This window comes from Ammospiza nelsoni, chromosome 19 (genome assembly GCF_027579445.1).
Source record: "Ammospiza nelsoni isolate bAmmNel1 chromosome 19, bAmmNel1.pri, whole genome shotgun sequence".
Taxonomy (NCBI): Eukaryota; Metazoa; Chordata; class Aves; order Passeriformes; family Passerellidae; genus Ammospiza; species Ammospiza nelsoni.
This window is the reverse complement of record NC_080651.1, coordinates 5,061,961-5,079,130: the sequence shown is the minus strand read 5'-3', so window position 1 is coordinate 5,079,130 and position 17,170 is coordinate 5,061,961. Positions and strand designations below refer to the sequence as shown.

The window sequence follows — 17,170 nt, the reverse complement described above, 5'->3', positions numbered from 1 at the left end:
AGGTTGTGGACAGAGCAGAAGGGTTGAACCTAGAAAGGCAGTGGAAGGTTTCATTGAAATTATAAATAGAGTCCTCAGTCCTAGCTATTCTTTCTTTTCTTATAATATTTTAAATGTGGATTCTTCTCACTCATCCTTCATGTGAATGGATATAATTTTGTGCTATGCATGAAATAGAATTATTTCAGAGAAAGGGAGTGGGGATATCTCTTCATGCCACTTCTTCACCATGTTGGTTTGACTGCTTGTCACTATTTGGAATGAAATTTGGGTTTCCCATACTTTTAATCTTAATGAAAAAACCAATATTTTTCAATAAATAAAATTATATATATGTGTAGTTATATATAAATTTATATATATGTGTGTGTGTGTGTGTGTGTGTGTGTGTGTGTGTGTGCACATGCTAAATGCTTCAGGAATCTTTGCTCCTGCTATTTTACTTTTTTTCCTAAGAAGATGAAAATCACTTGAAACAATGTAGTCTTAGTCCATAAAAAAAATGCATACTTCTCATTGCAAGAGAAAAAAAATGCATATAATTATTACCATTCTTCATGTATTTTTTAAAATGCAAATGTAAAAATGCTTTGCTGTTTGATATAATTTTGAATGTGAAGATGAACTGTGTACATGTACTTCAAAAGTAATGAATACTAGAATAAATGAATAAATAAAACATCATAGTCACTGTTCATATGCAAGGGTCTCTACTCTCTTTATTACCTAGACATAAATGATAATTACTAAAGAAAGCAACACAGAGGTTTACACTTTATGCATGCCTCAGGTCACTTTTTAATCTTGGGAACTTCATTCCTCTTCTTCTATCTTCTTATGAATCTCGCGGCTCTTGGCTCGGAGCTTGTTGACCTGTGACTCTGCAATGTCAGCCCGCTCCTCGGCCTCCTCCAGCTCGTGCTGGATCTTGCGGAACTTGGACAGGTTCACATTGGACAGCTCCTCCTGTGTGGGGAAAGGGAGTTGGGAAAACAACAGGCAGCGTGTTGGATGTTTATTACCATAAAACTGGGTCAGCAAAAATTCAAAAGCCACAGCTGGGATAGCAGAGCAGATTCAGAACCAAGATGAGAAGCTGCTCAGGGTGTTATGGGTGTCAGAAGAGAAAAGAATATTGGAATGTCAAAAACATATTATACACAGCATGGTGTATTCAGAGTTCCTGTAATAGTCCTGAATATACAGACTGACTGTACTGTTTCTGGCATCCAGGGCAAGGCAGAAGCAAAGAAATAGCTGGGAAATGAGGCCTACAGCAAAACATATAGGGCTGGGGAAGTGTACTTCCTCCCATACCCGGCAAGTCTTATTCTCACAAACCCCATTGTATCAAAATATCACCATGTTACATCAAAACAGTCAAGGTTTCAAAAAGCTGTGAAAAGAAAAACATGACTACAGAATTCCACCTCCACCAGAAGAAAGTCTGGTTTGGACAAATAGGTACTTACAGCCTCCTCAGCTTGTCTCTTGTAGGATTTCACTTTCATTTGCAGCTTGTCCACCAGATCCTGCAGCCTCAGCACATTCTTCCTGTCTTCCTCAGACTAAAGCAGTTGGTAAACAGATTAGAGAGTCAATTCTTGGTTCTGCATCATGTGAGGTTAACAATTCCCCTTGGGGATGGATTGTGCAAAATGTGACTCACTGTGAGAAAGTCCGGTGAGAGCAGGAGAGCTCCTGCCTTACCTGGTAGGTGAGTTCCTTCACCCTGCGCTCGTACTTGCGCACACCCTTCACGGCTTCAGCGCTGCGCTTCTGCTCAGCATCAACCTCCCCTTCCAGCTCCCGCACCTGCAAGGACAAGCCCAGCCCTGCAGCTGCCCTGCCAATGTCTCTCCAAGGAGGGACACGCTCCCTCAGGCACAGCCCCAGCCCTACACACCCTGGCCTCCAGCTTCTGGATCTGCTTCTTCCCTCCCTTCAGGGCCAGCTGCTCGGCCTCTTCCAAACGGTGCTGCAGGTCCTTCACCGTCTGGTCCAGGTTCTTCTTCATCCTCTCCAGGTGGGCACTGGTGTCCTGCTCCTTCTTCAGCTCTTCTGCCATCATGGCCGCCTGATCAGAACAAAAGGTCGAAGCCATTTTGGGGCTGGAGATATTTTGGGCAGAGTACATTCACCATCAGCAATGCCAGGAGCGCCCAACTCACATCTGTGATGGCCTTCTTGGCCTTCTCCTCAGCATTGCGGGCTTCCTGGATGGTATCCTCCATTTCACTCTGGATCTGGGAAATGTCCGTTTCCAGCTTCTTCTTGGTGTTGATCAAACTGGTGTTCTGTTGAAGAGCATGAACATGACTTTTTGTTTTGTTAGCTTGCAGTATCATATCAAGTACAGCATAAGTATTTCTTTTTAATGTAGATTGTGCCATCAGGTCACATTGGATTCCAAGAGAACTACTGTTGTAGCTATTAATTTCTCAGGTATGATGTATTTCATGAGCATCCTCTAAGAAGTCTTTTCTCAGACAACAAAGAAGGAATTTACGCTGAAAAATGAAAAAAAAATGTTTTCCTTACCATTTTCACTGTAGTGACCATAAAACTTTGAGACGGTTCTATAGAATACTGATAGTGACATTGTTAAATTACAATAATGACAGAGTTAGTGTAGTCCTATTTTGTTCATGATCAGCCTACATTTGCCTTTAAAGTCCCAAATGGAAATGTGAAAGGTGTTGAACTCAAGTAAAAGAGTAAGAACTTTACAAACTTCTCCGGATTTATTAAGGTATCTATACTGTAGTCTACTTGGAATTCATATTCTATCTACATCTGAAAAAAAAATCTTGATATTATCTATCATCTATCATCTATTACTTCTTATTTACTGTGAAAGATCCTGTATTTAACAAGATACTGTTATAACTCTTCCAGTCGTAAGTTCATTTATATGTATGGAGCAATACTATAAATATTAACTATGCTTATTAACTGACCTGACTATGGAGGAGCTGAACTCTCTCACTTGCATCCAGAAGCTCCTGCTCAGCCAATTTCCTCGACCGCTCCGTCTGCTCCAGGGCTGCCCGGAGCTCCTCAACTTCAGCCTGCAGCAGGTTTGCTCTGCGCTCCACCATGGCCACCTGCTCCTTCAGGTCATCCTGTGCTCTCACAGCATCATCCAGGTGCAGCTGGGTGTCCTGGAAAGAGAGACACAACAGACTGGGAGGTGTGTGCTTTCTATTTTTGTATTTCATATTTTCCCATCAACTTAGAACTGAAAGACTTGTAACAGAGGAAAAAAATTTAGCTCTGTCAAAAATCAGCACATTGTGCCATACCTTCAGCACTGCCTGAGTGTTTCTCAGGTTCTTCTGTGCCTCTGCAGCCTGGCGGTTGGCATGGCTCAGTTGGATCTCCATTTCATTCAGGTCTCCCTCCATCTTCTTCTTCAGCCTCAGGGCTTCATTCCTGCTCCTGATCTCAGCATCCAGGGTGCTCTGCATCGAGTCCACAACTCGTAGGTGGTTTCTCTTCATCTGGTCAATCTCCTCATCTTTCTCTGCTATCTTCCTGTCAATCTCAGACTTCACTTGGTTGAGCTCAAGCTGCAGGCGCAGGATCTTCCCCTCCTCATGTTCCAGGGAGGCCTGGAAAAGTGGACACAAACATTGTTAAATTGATGAAAGTTCTTCTTACATTCTAGGGAATTACAAAATATTTTGTGAGATTTTAGTTGTCTGCACTCCCCAGAAAGAAGAGAGGCCAACCAGGCCTTGCTAGCCCTATCTCCTCATTTCTTTCCTGCAGACACCAGTATACGGTCATGTACCTCAGCTTCCTCCAGGGAGGCTTGCAGTTCAGATTTCTCCTGCTCAATCTGCTTCTTCACTTTCTCCAGCTCATGAACTGCCTTTCCTCCCTCTGCAATCTGCTCCGTGAGGTCGGAAATCTCCTCTGCAAGGAAGGGAGAAAAGCGCCATGGTCAGGCACAGAGCAGAACGGAGAAAGGCTCTGGCCTACCAAGGTGCCAGGCAAGATCTTATCCCTGCAGGCCCAGAGCTGTTAAGTGTGGCAGACAGACAAGCTTGTGAGAAAGGCCAGGGAGGAGCAGAGGGCCAGGGACTTACGCTGCAAGTTCTTGTTCTCCCGCTTCATTGTTTCCAGGTGGTCCAAGGACTCCTCATAGGCATTCTTCATCTTGAACAGCTCCGTGCTCAGAGAGCGCGACTCCTTCTGCGAGGCCTCCAGCTCAGCCTGCGTTTCCTCATACTTCTGCTTCCATTCTGCCAGGACCTGTAGAGAAATGGGGGGTGAGTAGGGCTGTGGCCCTCACAGGGCCCTGCTCTGGCCAGGAGTGCTGGTGCTGGAGGCCAAAAGACCTTGTCAAAGTTCTTCTGCTTCTTATCCAGAGCAGCACAGGCAGCATTGGATCTCTCCACATCAATCATCAGGTCCTCCACTTCATTCTGCAGCCTCTGCTTTGTCTTTTCCAGGGAGGCACATTTGGAATTGACAGCCTCAACATGTTCCTCTGCATCCTGCAGGCGCTGGGCCAGTTTCTTCCTGGAAAGCAGTAATCATAAGTAAGACTGTGGCATGAAGCATCACATTTTTCACAAGGCTAAACTTAGCCTCTTGGTATTGTGTGATCCACATTCACAGAGAGGTGTAAGACTTTTCCCAGACAGCCACTGTATTTCCATGGCTGAATTCAGGAACAATCTTGCAGCAGTTCTCTCTCTGCTGGCCTCTCTCTGCTATTCTGGATCTTTCTGCTTTTCCCCAATGTGTCCCTGCTTTCTGTCATATTTTGTCTCTTTGTGACAGCACTCAAAGCAGAACACTGATTTCTTCCTGACAATGCCATGGTGGGCTCCTCAAATTTCTATCCTTACTCTTTGCCAGTGTTCTCCACATTCCCCACGTACTTGGCCTCCTCAAGCTCCTCCGTGCGCTGAATTGCGTCCGTCTCGTATTTGGTTCTCCACTGGGCCACTTCACCATTTGCCTTGGACAGGGCTCGCTGAAGCTCTGCCTTGGCCTCCTGCTCCTCCTCATATTGTTCCCGGAGCAAGTCACAGTCATGGCGAGCGGACTGCAGGCCATGGGCAAGGGCGTTCTTGGCCTTGGTGAGAAGAAAATACAGAGGGAAAATGAATGGAAATATCTTGGGAAATCTTAATGAGAAGATCTTAGAAAGATCTTTGATGGGTAAGATGTGTGAATTTGCAAAAGAATTAACATATAGACTGCACGGAAAGACAAGCAAGGCTTCGATGGGAAAATTTGAACTCTGTTATCTAAGGGGTAATTTTTGTCCCTTTCATCGTTTTGATTAACCGATTTAATATATTTAGGAAAAAGCCTTCTCACCTTTATCTCTTCCTCCAGATGCCTCTTGAGTTCCTCAATCTGCTGGGTGAAAGCCTGTTTGCCTCTTGACAGCTGAGAAACCAAAGCATCCTTCTCTTCCACTTGACGTGAATATTCACCTGAGAAAATTTGCAGATACACAACAGTTTTAAGGCCATTGATGGTGACACTGTAAACATTTGGAGATGTAAAACCAGATAGTTTTCAGTCCATGCTGAAACTTATGATCTCATTTCAAGCACTTCACAGTAGATGTGCTACAAAGTGTGCTGAAAAAACCACTTGCCCAGAAGAGTACTTTTTGCAAAAACTCTGTTACATTATTGATCTTCATACGTAGATGAGGGTGTCTCACCTGACTCTGTCTGCAGACGAGCTCTTTGAGCATTGAGGTCATTGATCATGCGCTGATGCTCCTCTTCCTTGGTTTTAATCTCACTCAGCTGATCTTCCAGAGTGCGGCACATCTTCTCCAGGTTGGCCTGTGTTTTAGAATATGGAAAACGATGCATTAATAATCCACACTTAAAAGAAAGCAAGGAGCAAGAGTTGTGCTGTATTCCACTGGGTCAATGAACCAATAAAATAATTGTGTACCTTGGCTTTGGAGACAGACTCCATGTTGCTGGCCAAGTCATCAATCTCCATCTTCAGCTCACTCTTCTCCTTCTCCAGCTTCTGCTTCACGCGTTGCAGGTTGTCGATCTGCTCGCCCAGCTCAGCTGTGCTGTCCGCGTGCTTCTTGCGCAGGGCGGCAGCCGTGGCTTCGTGCTGCAGCGTGGCCTCTTCCAGGTCACGGCGCATCTTCTGGAATTCTGCCTCACGCTTCTTGTTCATATCAATTTGAGCGGCTGTGGCCCCTCCTGCTTCTTCCAGGCGCTCACTGATCTCCTCCAGCTCCCTGGACAGGTCAGCGCGATGCTTCTCTGCTTTAGCGCGAGAGGTTCGCTCTGCCTCAATCTCCTCCTCCAGCTCCTCAATGCGGGCCTGCAGAACAGCAGGGACCCTTCACAGCCGTGCCCTCCTCCTGCCTGAGCCTGAGCAAGGCAGGGCAAAAGGAACAGAGACTTGCCTGCAGCTCCTTGATCTTCTTCTGAAGTTGCATGCCCAGGGCTTGTTCATCCTCGGTTTTACTCTGGATCTGGCTGATTTCAAAGTCTTTCCTTTGGGACAAGTGAACTGTGTTAGAGTTCAAAGAAACAAGACAAGAGCTGCAGCCCAGCACTCAGGTGCCCCAGAGCCACACTTACTTCTTCAGTTTCTCATCCAGCTGCTGCTTATCATTCTCCAAATCCATGATGCTGTCCTGGGCCAGCTTCAGGTCTCCTTCCAGCTTCCTCTTTGCTCTCTCCAGGTCCATGCGCAGTTTCTTCTCTTGCTCCAGGGACCCTTCCAGCTAAACACAGCAAGACCATCAGGGCTCTGCCAGCCAGCTTGGACTCCATACCTGTCCTCTTCCTGTTCTATATCTGTGTGCTTACATCATCCACTTGCTGTTCCAGCTTGGTCTTGGATTTGGTCAGAGTATTGACTTTGTCCTCCTCTGCCTGCAGGTCATCCAGGGTCTGCTGATGTGCCTCTTGGAGGGCTTTCTTCTCCTTTGTCAGCTTGGCAATGGTCTCGTCCAGAGCTGCCATCTCCTCAGTCAGGTTTTTCACCTTTGAGAAGAAGGGAGCAAATATAAATAAAGGAACTAGCTACAGAAGTCCAGTTATAGCACATGGCTCTTTTCTGGAGTGCGAGTGACAGGTTCTACCTCATACCTTGTTTTCAGTGGCATGTTTTTCCTTTTCCACCTTGGCCAGTGTTAGCTCAAGGTCATCAATATCTTTCTTCAGCTCTGAACATTCATCCTCCAGTTTCCTCTTCTTGGCTGTCAACTCAGCATTAATTTCTTCTTCATCCTCTGCCCTTTCAGTCACTTCCTTAATTTTGGCTTCCAGCTGGATTTTGGTTTTGATGAGCTGGTCGCACCTTTCCTCTGCATCGGCCAAAGCATCTGCTTCCTAGTAGAGAAATGTTCATTTGTTTAATAATCACAACTGTTTGCAAAATGTGAATAGAGAAATGGTATTTCTCACTGAGGAAAAGAAACATGGAAGTATTCTTATTTGTTTTCTTCTAGGAAGTTGGTTCTTGCATAGACTCTTTTAAATCAGAGTAGGGTTTCATTCTATTTCATTTTTTTGCTCTGATCCATTATTCCCTCCTATTTTTCTTATGGATAATATGATAAAATCGAGTAGTACTTTTATTTTCAAGAGTTTTGATTACTTTCTCTGAAAGTTAAATTCTGTATAAAAATGTGGAGAAATTTTTTTTCTTTATTTTTTCATAAGCTTTTCTTGACAAGACTGACATTGAATTAATTTTCTTTGAGTGAGATAAGTTGATATATAGTCAAGGTGCAATTAGAGATTTCAATTTAAACCTGAGTTTATTTTGAATCTGTGTAGCAAACATCTAAATACAAAAGGTAATCTTTAAATATTGAACAATGCCCTGATCTCCCAAAGGACTTAGGAGGTACATATAGGGTTGGGACAGAATGCAGAGGGTTTTTGCATCCTCCTAGAAAAGTGATTGCAGAAAGACAAGTGACATAAAATGTATCATAAAAAATGGCATAGAGGTCTTTAGGCAACTAACTGAAACAGAGAAAGTTGTCAAATAATTGTTCCACAGACTACTAACTGTAAATTCTAACTCTCCAGTAACCACACTTGTATTGCATGCCTGGAGAAACAGCCCCATGTGCATACATGCTTCAAAAGCCATTCCCAAGCTAGAACTCCTATTATAATGGTGACACTGAATGGTCTGAACTCTATCTTCCATTATTCATATTAAAATATTTTATCAGATAATTTATTGTGTAACATGAGATTTGTGTGCTGTGAGAGTACCCAGAAAAATACACTAATGATACTTACAGATTGCACTTGGAGCTGCAGGTCATTCTTCTCCTGCATTAGAGAGGCCATTTTCTCCTCCAGCTCCTTCCGCTTTGCCTCAGACTTTGCAAGCTCCTCCTTGGTTTTCTCAAACTCTCCCTTCATGTTGGCCATCTCCTTCTCAGACTCTGCACTTTTCAGCAAGGGCTTGATCTTGAAGAACAGCTTCATCCATGGCCAGTGTTTGACATTCATGAATGAGCGAACGTTGTACTGGATGCAGAAGATGGACTCTCTGAGGCAAAATTAAAATGTACAATCAATATTCTCAGTCTGATGAGTGTCAATACTTCGCCCCCAAGCAGAATGACACTTCAAGTGAAGAAGGGGAAGGTGTACCTGCGCTCCACCATTCTGCGGTATTCCACCCTCATCAGGAAGCCCCTGCACCTGGCCTGGGTGCGGGTGATGAGCTCTGCCAGCTTCTCATCTCTCATCTCCTCCAGGAGCCCCAGCAGCCCAGCTTTGAAGAACACCTTGAGAGAGACAATATTGCAGCACATCACTGTCAGGTAGAGAGAGCAAAGCCCAGGCAGGCAGTGAATGGGAGGGTTGTACCTTGGTGTGTCCAAATTTATACTGGGTGTGATCCACATCGATTGACCCAAGGAGCTTCTCAGAAGCCTTCTTGCTATCGATGAACTGTCCCTCAGGGATGGCACTGGCATTAAGCACCTTGTATCTGTGGAATTGGAGCAAATAGGAGGAAGACAATGTCCAGTCATAAGAACGTTCTCTTCACTGAAACCAAGAGCAGTGTTTGCAGCAGAACCAGGCTGAGGAAACTGGAATTTCATCCCTTTGTTAGAGATACCATTCTTATGAAGTCTTAACCTGGTAACAAAATTTAAGGAAACTTTTCCAGTCTTTAGGTGACCAGCCACAATGAAGAAGACATTGATTTCCAGTGAGTTCAATCCTTATCCTTTTACTGAAACTATTCTCTAGAAAATTGCTTGAGAGAATCATTACCACTTTCCTATACCCTCTGTACTGGAGAAAAACCTCTTCCCCTGAAACTTGCAGCTGATACAATGGCCAAGGAACTCATGGTTTGTAATTTTTCCTGAGTACCTTTTGCTACCAATCCCAGCCTACATTTTATAATCTTGTAATCGCTGGCTCTTGCAGCTCTACTGTGCTTCCATACTCAGATGCTCCTGCAGTCAGTGAGGACACCTGACACTCTTCATTTCTCAACAATTTTTCTTTTCTAAGCAATATATGGTGCCTTTTGTTATGCACCTCAAAATTCCCTTTTCTTCTAATTGTAGCCAGAAAGAGCTAGTGTTAAAAAATAGTTGGCAGGAAAGACAGAATGGAAATCAAAAGGGAAACTGACCTCTGTTTGAAATCAGCATAGAGGATTCTGCTGGGGAACCCTTTCCTGCAGATCCTGATCCCTTCCAGCACGCCGTTACAGCGCAGCTGGTGCAGCACCAGCTCGTGCTCCATGGCACCTAAGCAACAAGGCAATTATTTGTTAATTCATGCTAAAACATAGAGAATAATAGGAGCATCGCACTGTTTTTTATTTCTGCTTACCAGGTGTTTTAGACTCGTTGGGGATGATGCAGCGCACAAAATGTGGATGGGTGCTCCGCAGATTGGTCATCAGCTTGTTCAGATTCTCCTGTGGGTTCATGAATAAAGGTTTTCAGTTAACACATAGTACCTCCTCAGTTACTCTTTCAGATGTGAGAAAAGTCTTGTAAAACATTAACAGAATTGTAATTCCTAACTATAGCCTATATTAATGTGAGTTTTCTTCCGTCTTTCACTCTTCAGCAGGAGAGAAAGCAACAAAACCTCGCAATGTGCTTTAATGATACTGGGGAATATATCTATGCCTTCCTCAGCTGGCCTCAGCTGACTTGTTGTCAGCTCATTTATGAATAACTAAATAATTATTCTTGATACAGAAAAATGTTAACACCTGCAGTTGAATGGCCTTATTGCAGCTAGAGTGTGGATTTACGATCTTCAACTCATAACGAACAAAAAAAAACCAAACCAGGAAAGAAGCAGAGAGAATGACTTTGGTACTCACCCTGAAAAGAGCTGAGACAGTCTGGAAAGAAGAACCCTTCTTCTTGCCTCCCTTCTTGCCACCACCACCACCTCCACTAGCCTCTGAAGAACACCAAAAGAAAACCAAAAAGATGGCTTTACAACTTGTAAAGACCAAGTTTTTTGTATATACCAGTCATGATAGGAATGGAACAAGGAAAAGAACAATAGCTGATGTTCATGGCTCTGGTAGAGTCAATAGATAAACATGGAAATATGAATTTCAGAGAACTGACCTGCCTCTCCTCCAGCAGAGGCAAAGAGTAAGGCCAGGGTCTTCAGAGATGACTTCTGATACAGCCCCACAACAGTTTCATTCAGAGGGTCCTTGTTCTTGTCAAGCCACCCAGAGATGTTGTAATCCACTGTTCCAGCATAGTGCACCAGGGAGAAGTGGGCCTCAGCCTTGCCTTTGCCTGGCTTGGGCTTCTGGAAGTTGTTGGACTTGCCCAGGTGCTGGTCATAGAGCTTGTTCTTGAAAGAGGTGTCAGTTGCCTTGGGGAACATGCACTCCTCTTCCAGGATGGAGAAGATGCCCATGGGCTGGGAGAAATCACAAGGAAAGAGGGAGGACAAGGTGAAAAGGTCGAAAGACTCAGAGATGAAAAAACTTCCTGAGTGGGACAATATTGCTGCTCTCAGGGATTGTTCTGTTCAGCAAATCATAAAATGATACAAACTGATGGGTCTGCAGTATCATATTTACCATTTCAAGCTGCATTTAGAAATAGATATAAAATAAATGCATTCTGAAAATACCTGACATTGTGAATTACAGAAATACCTTCTCAATGAGCTCAATGCAGGCAGCCAGGTCCATGCCAAAGTCAATGAACTCCCATTCAATGCCCTCCTTCTTGTACTCCTCCTGCTCCAGCACGAACATGTGGTGGTTGAAGAACTGTTGCAGTTTCTCATTGGTGAAGTTGATGCACAGCTGCTCCAGGCTGTTGAACTGCACAATTACAAACCAAGATTATTATGAATGTAAATTAAGAAAGTTAGGGATAAAGAACAGTGCTGCCTATTTGTACCAAACACAGGAAGATCTCTAAAAGCTCCATCTTAATTGATCCAGAAGTTTGGAATTTCTGTCCGTGTTTGTCAACCTGAATTTTATCCATATATTCATTACTCTAGAAGCTTAGATAATTGTAATAACTCAGATTTTATCAGCTTTGATATCTACTAGACTGCACTAATTCAGTTACAGGAGAGTCCACAGCACAACACAACCCAACATTCACAAATGTTGATTTCTAATCATGTGCCAAGCCTTCAGCAGAAAATCTGCACTTAGGGATTTCATTGGCCTATGTATAAAACAAAAACCTATTTCCAATTAGAACCCTGTGAGAATCAGAATGCTCTAGATACACTATAAAAGGTAAAACCATTTATTAAAAAAACTAAAACAAAAAATGAAAACAAAAAAACACCAACAAATCAGCATCATTCCTTCTGATGAAATTTGTCATATAGCAATGTGATTTTTACAAGCATGCTAATAAACCCCTGCTCCTTACATCAAAGATCTCAAAGCCAGCAATGTCCAGGACACCAATGAAGTACTGCCTGGGCTGCTTCGTGTCCAGCTGTTGGTTGATACGAACAACCATCCACAGGAACATCTTCTCAAACACTGCTTTTGCCAGGGCACCCACAGAATTGTATACCTAAAATGTAAAACAGAAAGAGTGTAGTTATCATGCAGGACAAAAGAGAAAGTCCAGAGAACCTATCCACAAAACAGGGGGTTGTTGTTACCTGCTGCACAGTTTGGCCTTTGGTCACGTATTCATTCCCCACCTTGACTCGGGGGTAGCAGAGAGCCTTGAGCAGGTCTGCTGAGTTCAGACCCATCAGGTAGGCAGCCTTGTCAGCAACTGAACATCAAAACAATTGGTTGTTAAAGCAGACATTACTATTCCTTTAAAAAATATATCAAAAGGGCAATTCCAGTAAAAAACAAAATATTATTAAAGATAAAAAAAGGATAGGCAATAACGGCAGCACTCTTTGGAAGACACTGGACCTTACAATATGCGTTATTCAAAATAATCTGATTTGGGTTCCTCCAGAGAAGTCCTCTGGGTAGGACCCACTGCTATTCTACAATACTGGCACTGGGGAAATGCACAGGCTGAGTCAATCATTCTGACCCTTACATGCTGCCTTCAACTCAGTGAGTGTTCACTATCTCCTGTGCTCTGGGATGGGTTGTGCTGGTACCTTCAGTGCCATCAGGCTCTGCCTGCTCCTCTCGTTGCTTCTGCTTGAACTTCAGGTTCCCATAGTGCATGACAGCCCCTGTCAGCTTGTAGATGGCTGTTTTCTCATCAGCACTGAAGCCCAGGATGTCTATGGCACTCTGACAAAAGAGTTATTAAGGTGAGTACCCCAGCTGTTAAAGGACAGAGAAATGAAACTTCACATGAGAAAACTTCTGCTACTCACATCAGTGGCCATCAGCTCTTCCTGGTCGTTAATGCTGGGAACTGTGATCTCACCTTGACTCACGTACAAGTAGTCATAGGGGTTGGTGGTGATCAGTAACATCTCTGAAAAGAAGAACAAAACCGAGCCATGTCAAATGTAATTGTCACAGAAAAGAATTCAAAGTTGTTCCATGACATTTGCATGGAGGAGTTAGTGATCTTTCCTACCAATCAGCTCTGGCTTCTTGTTGGACATGATCTGATAAAAGATGTGGTAGCTCCTTTCCGCCTTGAGCTGGAAAGTGACTCTGGACTTCTCCAGCAGATCTGGCAAGGAAGGTAGGACACAGTCAAGCACAAGAAGTGGGGAAGGCTGGAGGGAAGGGGGATCAGGCCAGAAAGGTGTCTTACATGTTTCAATATCAGCAGAAGCCAGTTTGCCTGTGGCACCAAAATGGATTCTGATGAATTTACCCTGAAAGCAGCAGGAAAGTCAAATGAGATTTATTTTACCAATCTGGACAGCAAGAATATTCCAATTGGTGTTGACAGTTGTACCAATTAATAACTCACAAAGCGTGAGGAGTTGTCGTTCCTCACAGTCTTGGCATTTCCAAAGGCCTCCAGCAGTGGGTTAGCACTGATGATTTGATCCTCAAGTGTCCCCTAGAATAGAAGTCTTCTCGTCATGATCTAGTTCATCAAGAAATTGAGTAGTTGCAGGCTTCCAGCCCTGGGACCTCACCTGCATTTTGCCTGAGGGCTGCTCCTCCTTTTTCTTGTCTCCACTGGCTGCAATTGTTGCAAAGTACTGGATGACACGCTTGGTGTTCACAGTCTTCCCGGCCCCGGATTCTCCGCTGCCAAAGCCAAGAGAGAAGCAGAGGGTGCGTGGTCAGGCAGGAGGGGCCCTGGCACCGGGCAGCCCTGTGGGGACCCGCGCAGGGGGGTACCTACGTGATCAGGATGGACTGGTTCTCCCGATCTGTGAACAAGGCAGAAACAAGTAGACTTTGTAAATGAAGAACTCAAAAATACTGAAAATAATGTAAGTTATGTCAAAAAAAAACCTGCATTTTTTTCTTTGTTTACTCCTAAGTAATTTTTGCCATTTCAATTCCTTTCAAAGTTATTTGCACTTGCACTCTTTCTTGAAACATATTCACAAATGTTCCTCCAAATGTCATAGGGAAGGCCCATGACATTTTTAAAAATCCCTTCCAGAACAAAACATTCTGCTATTCTATAAGTCTTTGCCATGGACATAGAAAACCCTTGAAGAGCCATATGCTGCTCCTCTATTTTGGTTTATAGTGTTTTCCTTCTCCTGCATACAGGAAATCATTTTAATTTTCTGCTACACAGACTGTTTTTACAGCAGCAGAGAAAGAGAGAATAAAGACCTATGACAAAGGAATCCTGCTCATGGATAACACTTTGGAACTCAACAGCACAGAGGAAGAAAGGAATGAAAAAGGCAGAAGCAAAAGAAGCCACTCTACACAATCCTATTTCATTTTTCATGAGAGGGTTTTTTCAAGACAAAGCAGAAGAGTTGTGCTTATGATGAGAGCCACTCACCAGTCAGCATGAACTGATAGGCATTGTCAGAGATGGAGAAGATGTGTGGAGGGGCCTCCTGGCGCTTCTTGCCTCGGTAGGCCAACACCACCTCGGGGTTGTACACCGGCAGCCACTTGTAGGGGTTGACAGTGACGCAGAAGAGACCCGAGTAGGTCTGCAAGGAAGGGACACAGCACGTTGCCTTGCCCTGAGCCTGGCCCAGCAGCTCCTGAGGCTGCCCAGAGGAAGCTGCTGCTGCCACTTACGTAGATCATCCAGGCTGCGTAACGCTCTTTGAGGTTGTACAGCACAGCGGGTTCGTGCAGGTGGGTCATCATGGCCATGTCCTCGATTTTGTCATACTTGGGAGGGTTCATGGAGAAGATTTGATCTTCTTTCACAGTCAGGGTCTGTCAGAGTGCAGGAAGATACATGTATGTCAGCTAAGAGCTAGAGTGAGAATGAACTGCTCTTCATAAATTTTGTATTTTACGCACCTCTCCCCCTTCAGTCTTGACCGTGACTTTGCCCGATTCCCTGCTCGTGATAGTGCTCTTCACATAGGACTCCTTTGCATGTACCACGAAGACAGATGACTTGGCATCGAAAGGTTTGTTCTGGGCCTCAATTCTCTCCTTCTCTGACTTTCGGAGGTAAGGAGCCGCCTCCCCAAAGATGGCCATCTCAGCGTCCGAAGACATGGCTGCCGTTTACCGCGTGCTGCAAGGCACGGCGCTGAAATGGAGAGGCGGTTCTGAGTGAAGGGGGAAATTTGTTTTTAGCAGCAACCTTAGGCTGTGCAGTGTTCTGCTGTGCCTGTAATTATAGTCTTCCTGCTTTACCTGCTGTTTACCTTAGATACTTTTCATTCACTTTAATCTTAAAGAAGCTAGGTGTGTTTGATTGAGGTCAAGTTTTTTCCCCTTTTTCCAGTTTACAGTTTCAGTTAATTAGATCTCATTGTGTTTTAGAAGGCAATGTAGAAAATTAGATTGATTGGCAGATTCAGTGGTAATCAAATATGCAGCAGAAACACCAAGCAGAATCAGAAGAGATAGCAAGAGAAGTCATGTTATCAAAATTATGAAAGCCCACTTCTATTCTTTCTCTCTCTCTCATTTCAGCCCTTGTAATTTGTGCCAATTATAGAGATGGAGTATCATCAGGGAACAGATGTGGAGTAAGCAGAAACAGAGGTCTGAGTTGTCTATGCAAACCTTTTCCCTCTGTAGAGAAATCAGAGTTTTGTTTTCTCCAATTGTTCTGCCTTTTCCTGTTCAAGCTCACCCTTTAATATGAACTTGTATAGAAAAATGAAAACTTCTCAATATAAAGCATTTGGAGGGATTTGACAAAATCTTAACTATATACATGCTCCTCATTCACCTTTTCTTTCCTGGGTTCCTGTTCACAGTCAATCTCCTTTTAAGAGTTCTGTGTGTAAGTGGTCAATTATTTCCCAGCAGGCTCCAAACAAATCATCCAGCACAGTTATAAAAGGAAATTTGCCCTTTTAGACAGCACAGCTCAGGTAGAATTGCACTGCTTTAGCGTGCACAGATGTAAAGGGTTATGGGAAGTGGCCTTAGAAATCATTTAAAAGGCAAACCTGGAGTCTGTTCCTATGGAGTAAGTAAATCAGTCTTACCTCTTGTATCACCAGTAGACTCTAAGCCTGGAAGCTGGTCAATACTGAAAAAGAGAAGTGACAACTTCTTTCTTATCTTTGAACAAACTCCCAAGAATAAGCCACAGGGCAAAAACGTGCCAGTGACTTCAACAGAGAGGGAACATGCCTATTGACACAGACAGTGCTTTGAGGAAAGCAGTTCCACAGGCAGCAGGAATGCTGTGGGGTTCTGCCAGCACCCTACTGTCCCTATTCTTACCTTTAATCCTTCCACAGAGGCAGAACAGGCTTGTCCTACCAGCACTTTTATAGGTTCTGGTTTGCACATTCAATTCCCTCCTCCTCTTTCTTAGGTCAAAAAATTTTTGGCAAAGCATTGTTTGGCAAACTTGACTGAGTGCTTGTGGATATATTTAGAAATATTTGAGGTCTTCCTAGCTATGTGAATAAATCTCCTATAAATATTATGACTAGGAATCTAGGAAGGAGGAAGTGCAGCCCAGCAAAAAGAGCACGACACTGGATCTTGGAATTGTTGGCTTCTCTTCTCCTGTTAATTGCTCTTTGACATATAAGATTTGTGTGTCTCAGGACTCAGCAGAAGTTAGAAGGATTACTATTTCATGAGCTTTGGAGGGAACCTATTCTAAAATATTCTGGAAATAAAGAATAGAAGTAATCTGGTATAATCTAATTCCAAGACTGGATGACCAAGTCCTGCTTGTGTAACTGTACTTATTTACAACTCCTTAGCTTTTTGGTGGGTACTTTCAAAATATCAGACAAGACAGATTATTCCCCTTGATTCATACGTTTAATTACATTTTTTCCCTTTTTCTGAAGTATTACTGAGTGGCTATGATTTGAAATTCAATTTTAAAGGTATTATTTTGTCATTCTCCATCTCTGGCTGTGCTGGTTTGCTCTGATGTGTGTCCATCAGAAATTGCAGTGAGATCACATTAACAGGAATTCCTAAGGATGCATTTTATAACTTTCATCTTTTAGATTTATTGGCAGTTTTAACTCACCAATGTCTATTTTAGAAACCTTGGACAGTGGCTGTGGTTAACAAATGCAAGAATGGGATTAAGATCCCAAGCTGTCCTCCTCCAGCCTTCCCAAGCACCAACAAAAATGCCACTGAAATATAGAGAATTCCTGGAAGGTTTTGC

The 17,170-nt window shown here is 43.6% G+C and overlaps 1 protein-coding gene across 1 annotated transcript; it reads right to left on the bottom strand.

Annotated features, from left to right (window-relative positions):
* Positions 1-693: 693 nt before the first annotated feature.
* On the bottom strand, positions 694-16,057 carry LOC132081805 (myosin-1B-like). The gene is made up of 39 exons (XM_059485726.1): positions 16,014-16,057; positions 14,863-15,100; positions 14,632-14,775; positions 14,384-14,540; positions 13,760-13,787; positions 13,548-13,662; positions 13,376-13,468; positions 13,214-13,277; positions 13,031-13,129; positions 12,822-12,925; positions 12,597-12,735; positions 12,132-12,250; positions 11,891-12,040; positions 11,149-11,319; positions 10,601-10,907; positions 10,345-10,427; positions 9,840-9,927; positions 9,637-9,754; positions 8,853-8,976; positions 8,634-8,770; positions 8,274-8,529; positions 7,104-7,346; positions 6,822-6,998; positions 6,591-6,736; positions 6,413-6,503; positions 5,938-6,327; positions 5,696-5,822; positions 5,341-5,459; positions 4,896-5,092; positions 4,347-4,530; positions 4,095-4,260; positions 3,797-3,921; positions 3,306-3,614; positions 2,961-3,164; positions 2,172-2,297; positions 1,907-2,077; positions 1,711-1,815; positions 1,473-1,568; positions 694-966 (listed from the first exon to the last, which is right to left on the bottom strand). Exons 2-39 carry the CDS (start codon positions 15,064-15,066, stop codon positions 814-816), a joined length of 5,829 nt encoding a protein of 1,942 aa, XP_059341709.1. The 5' UTR covers positions 15,067-15,100; positions 16,014-16,057; the 3' UTR covers positions 694-813.
* Between the last annotated feature and the right edge of the window lie 1,113 nt (positions 16,058-17,170).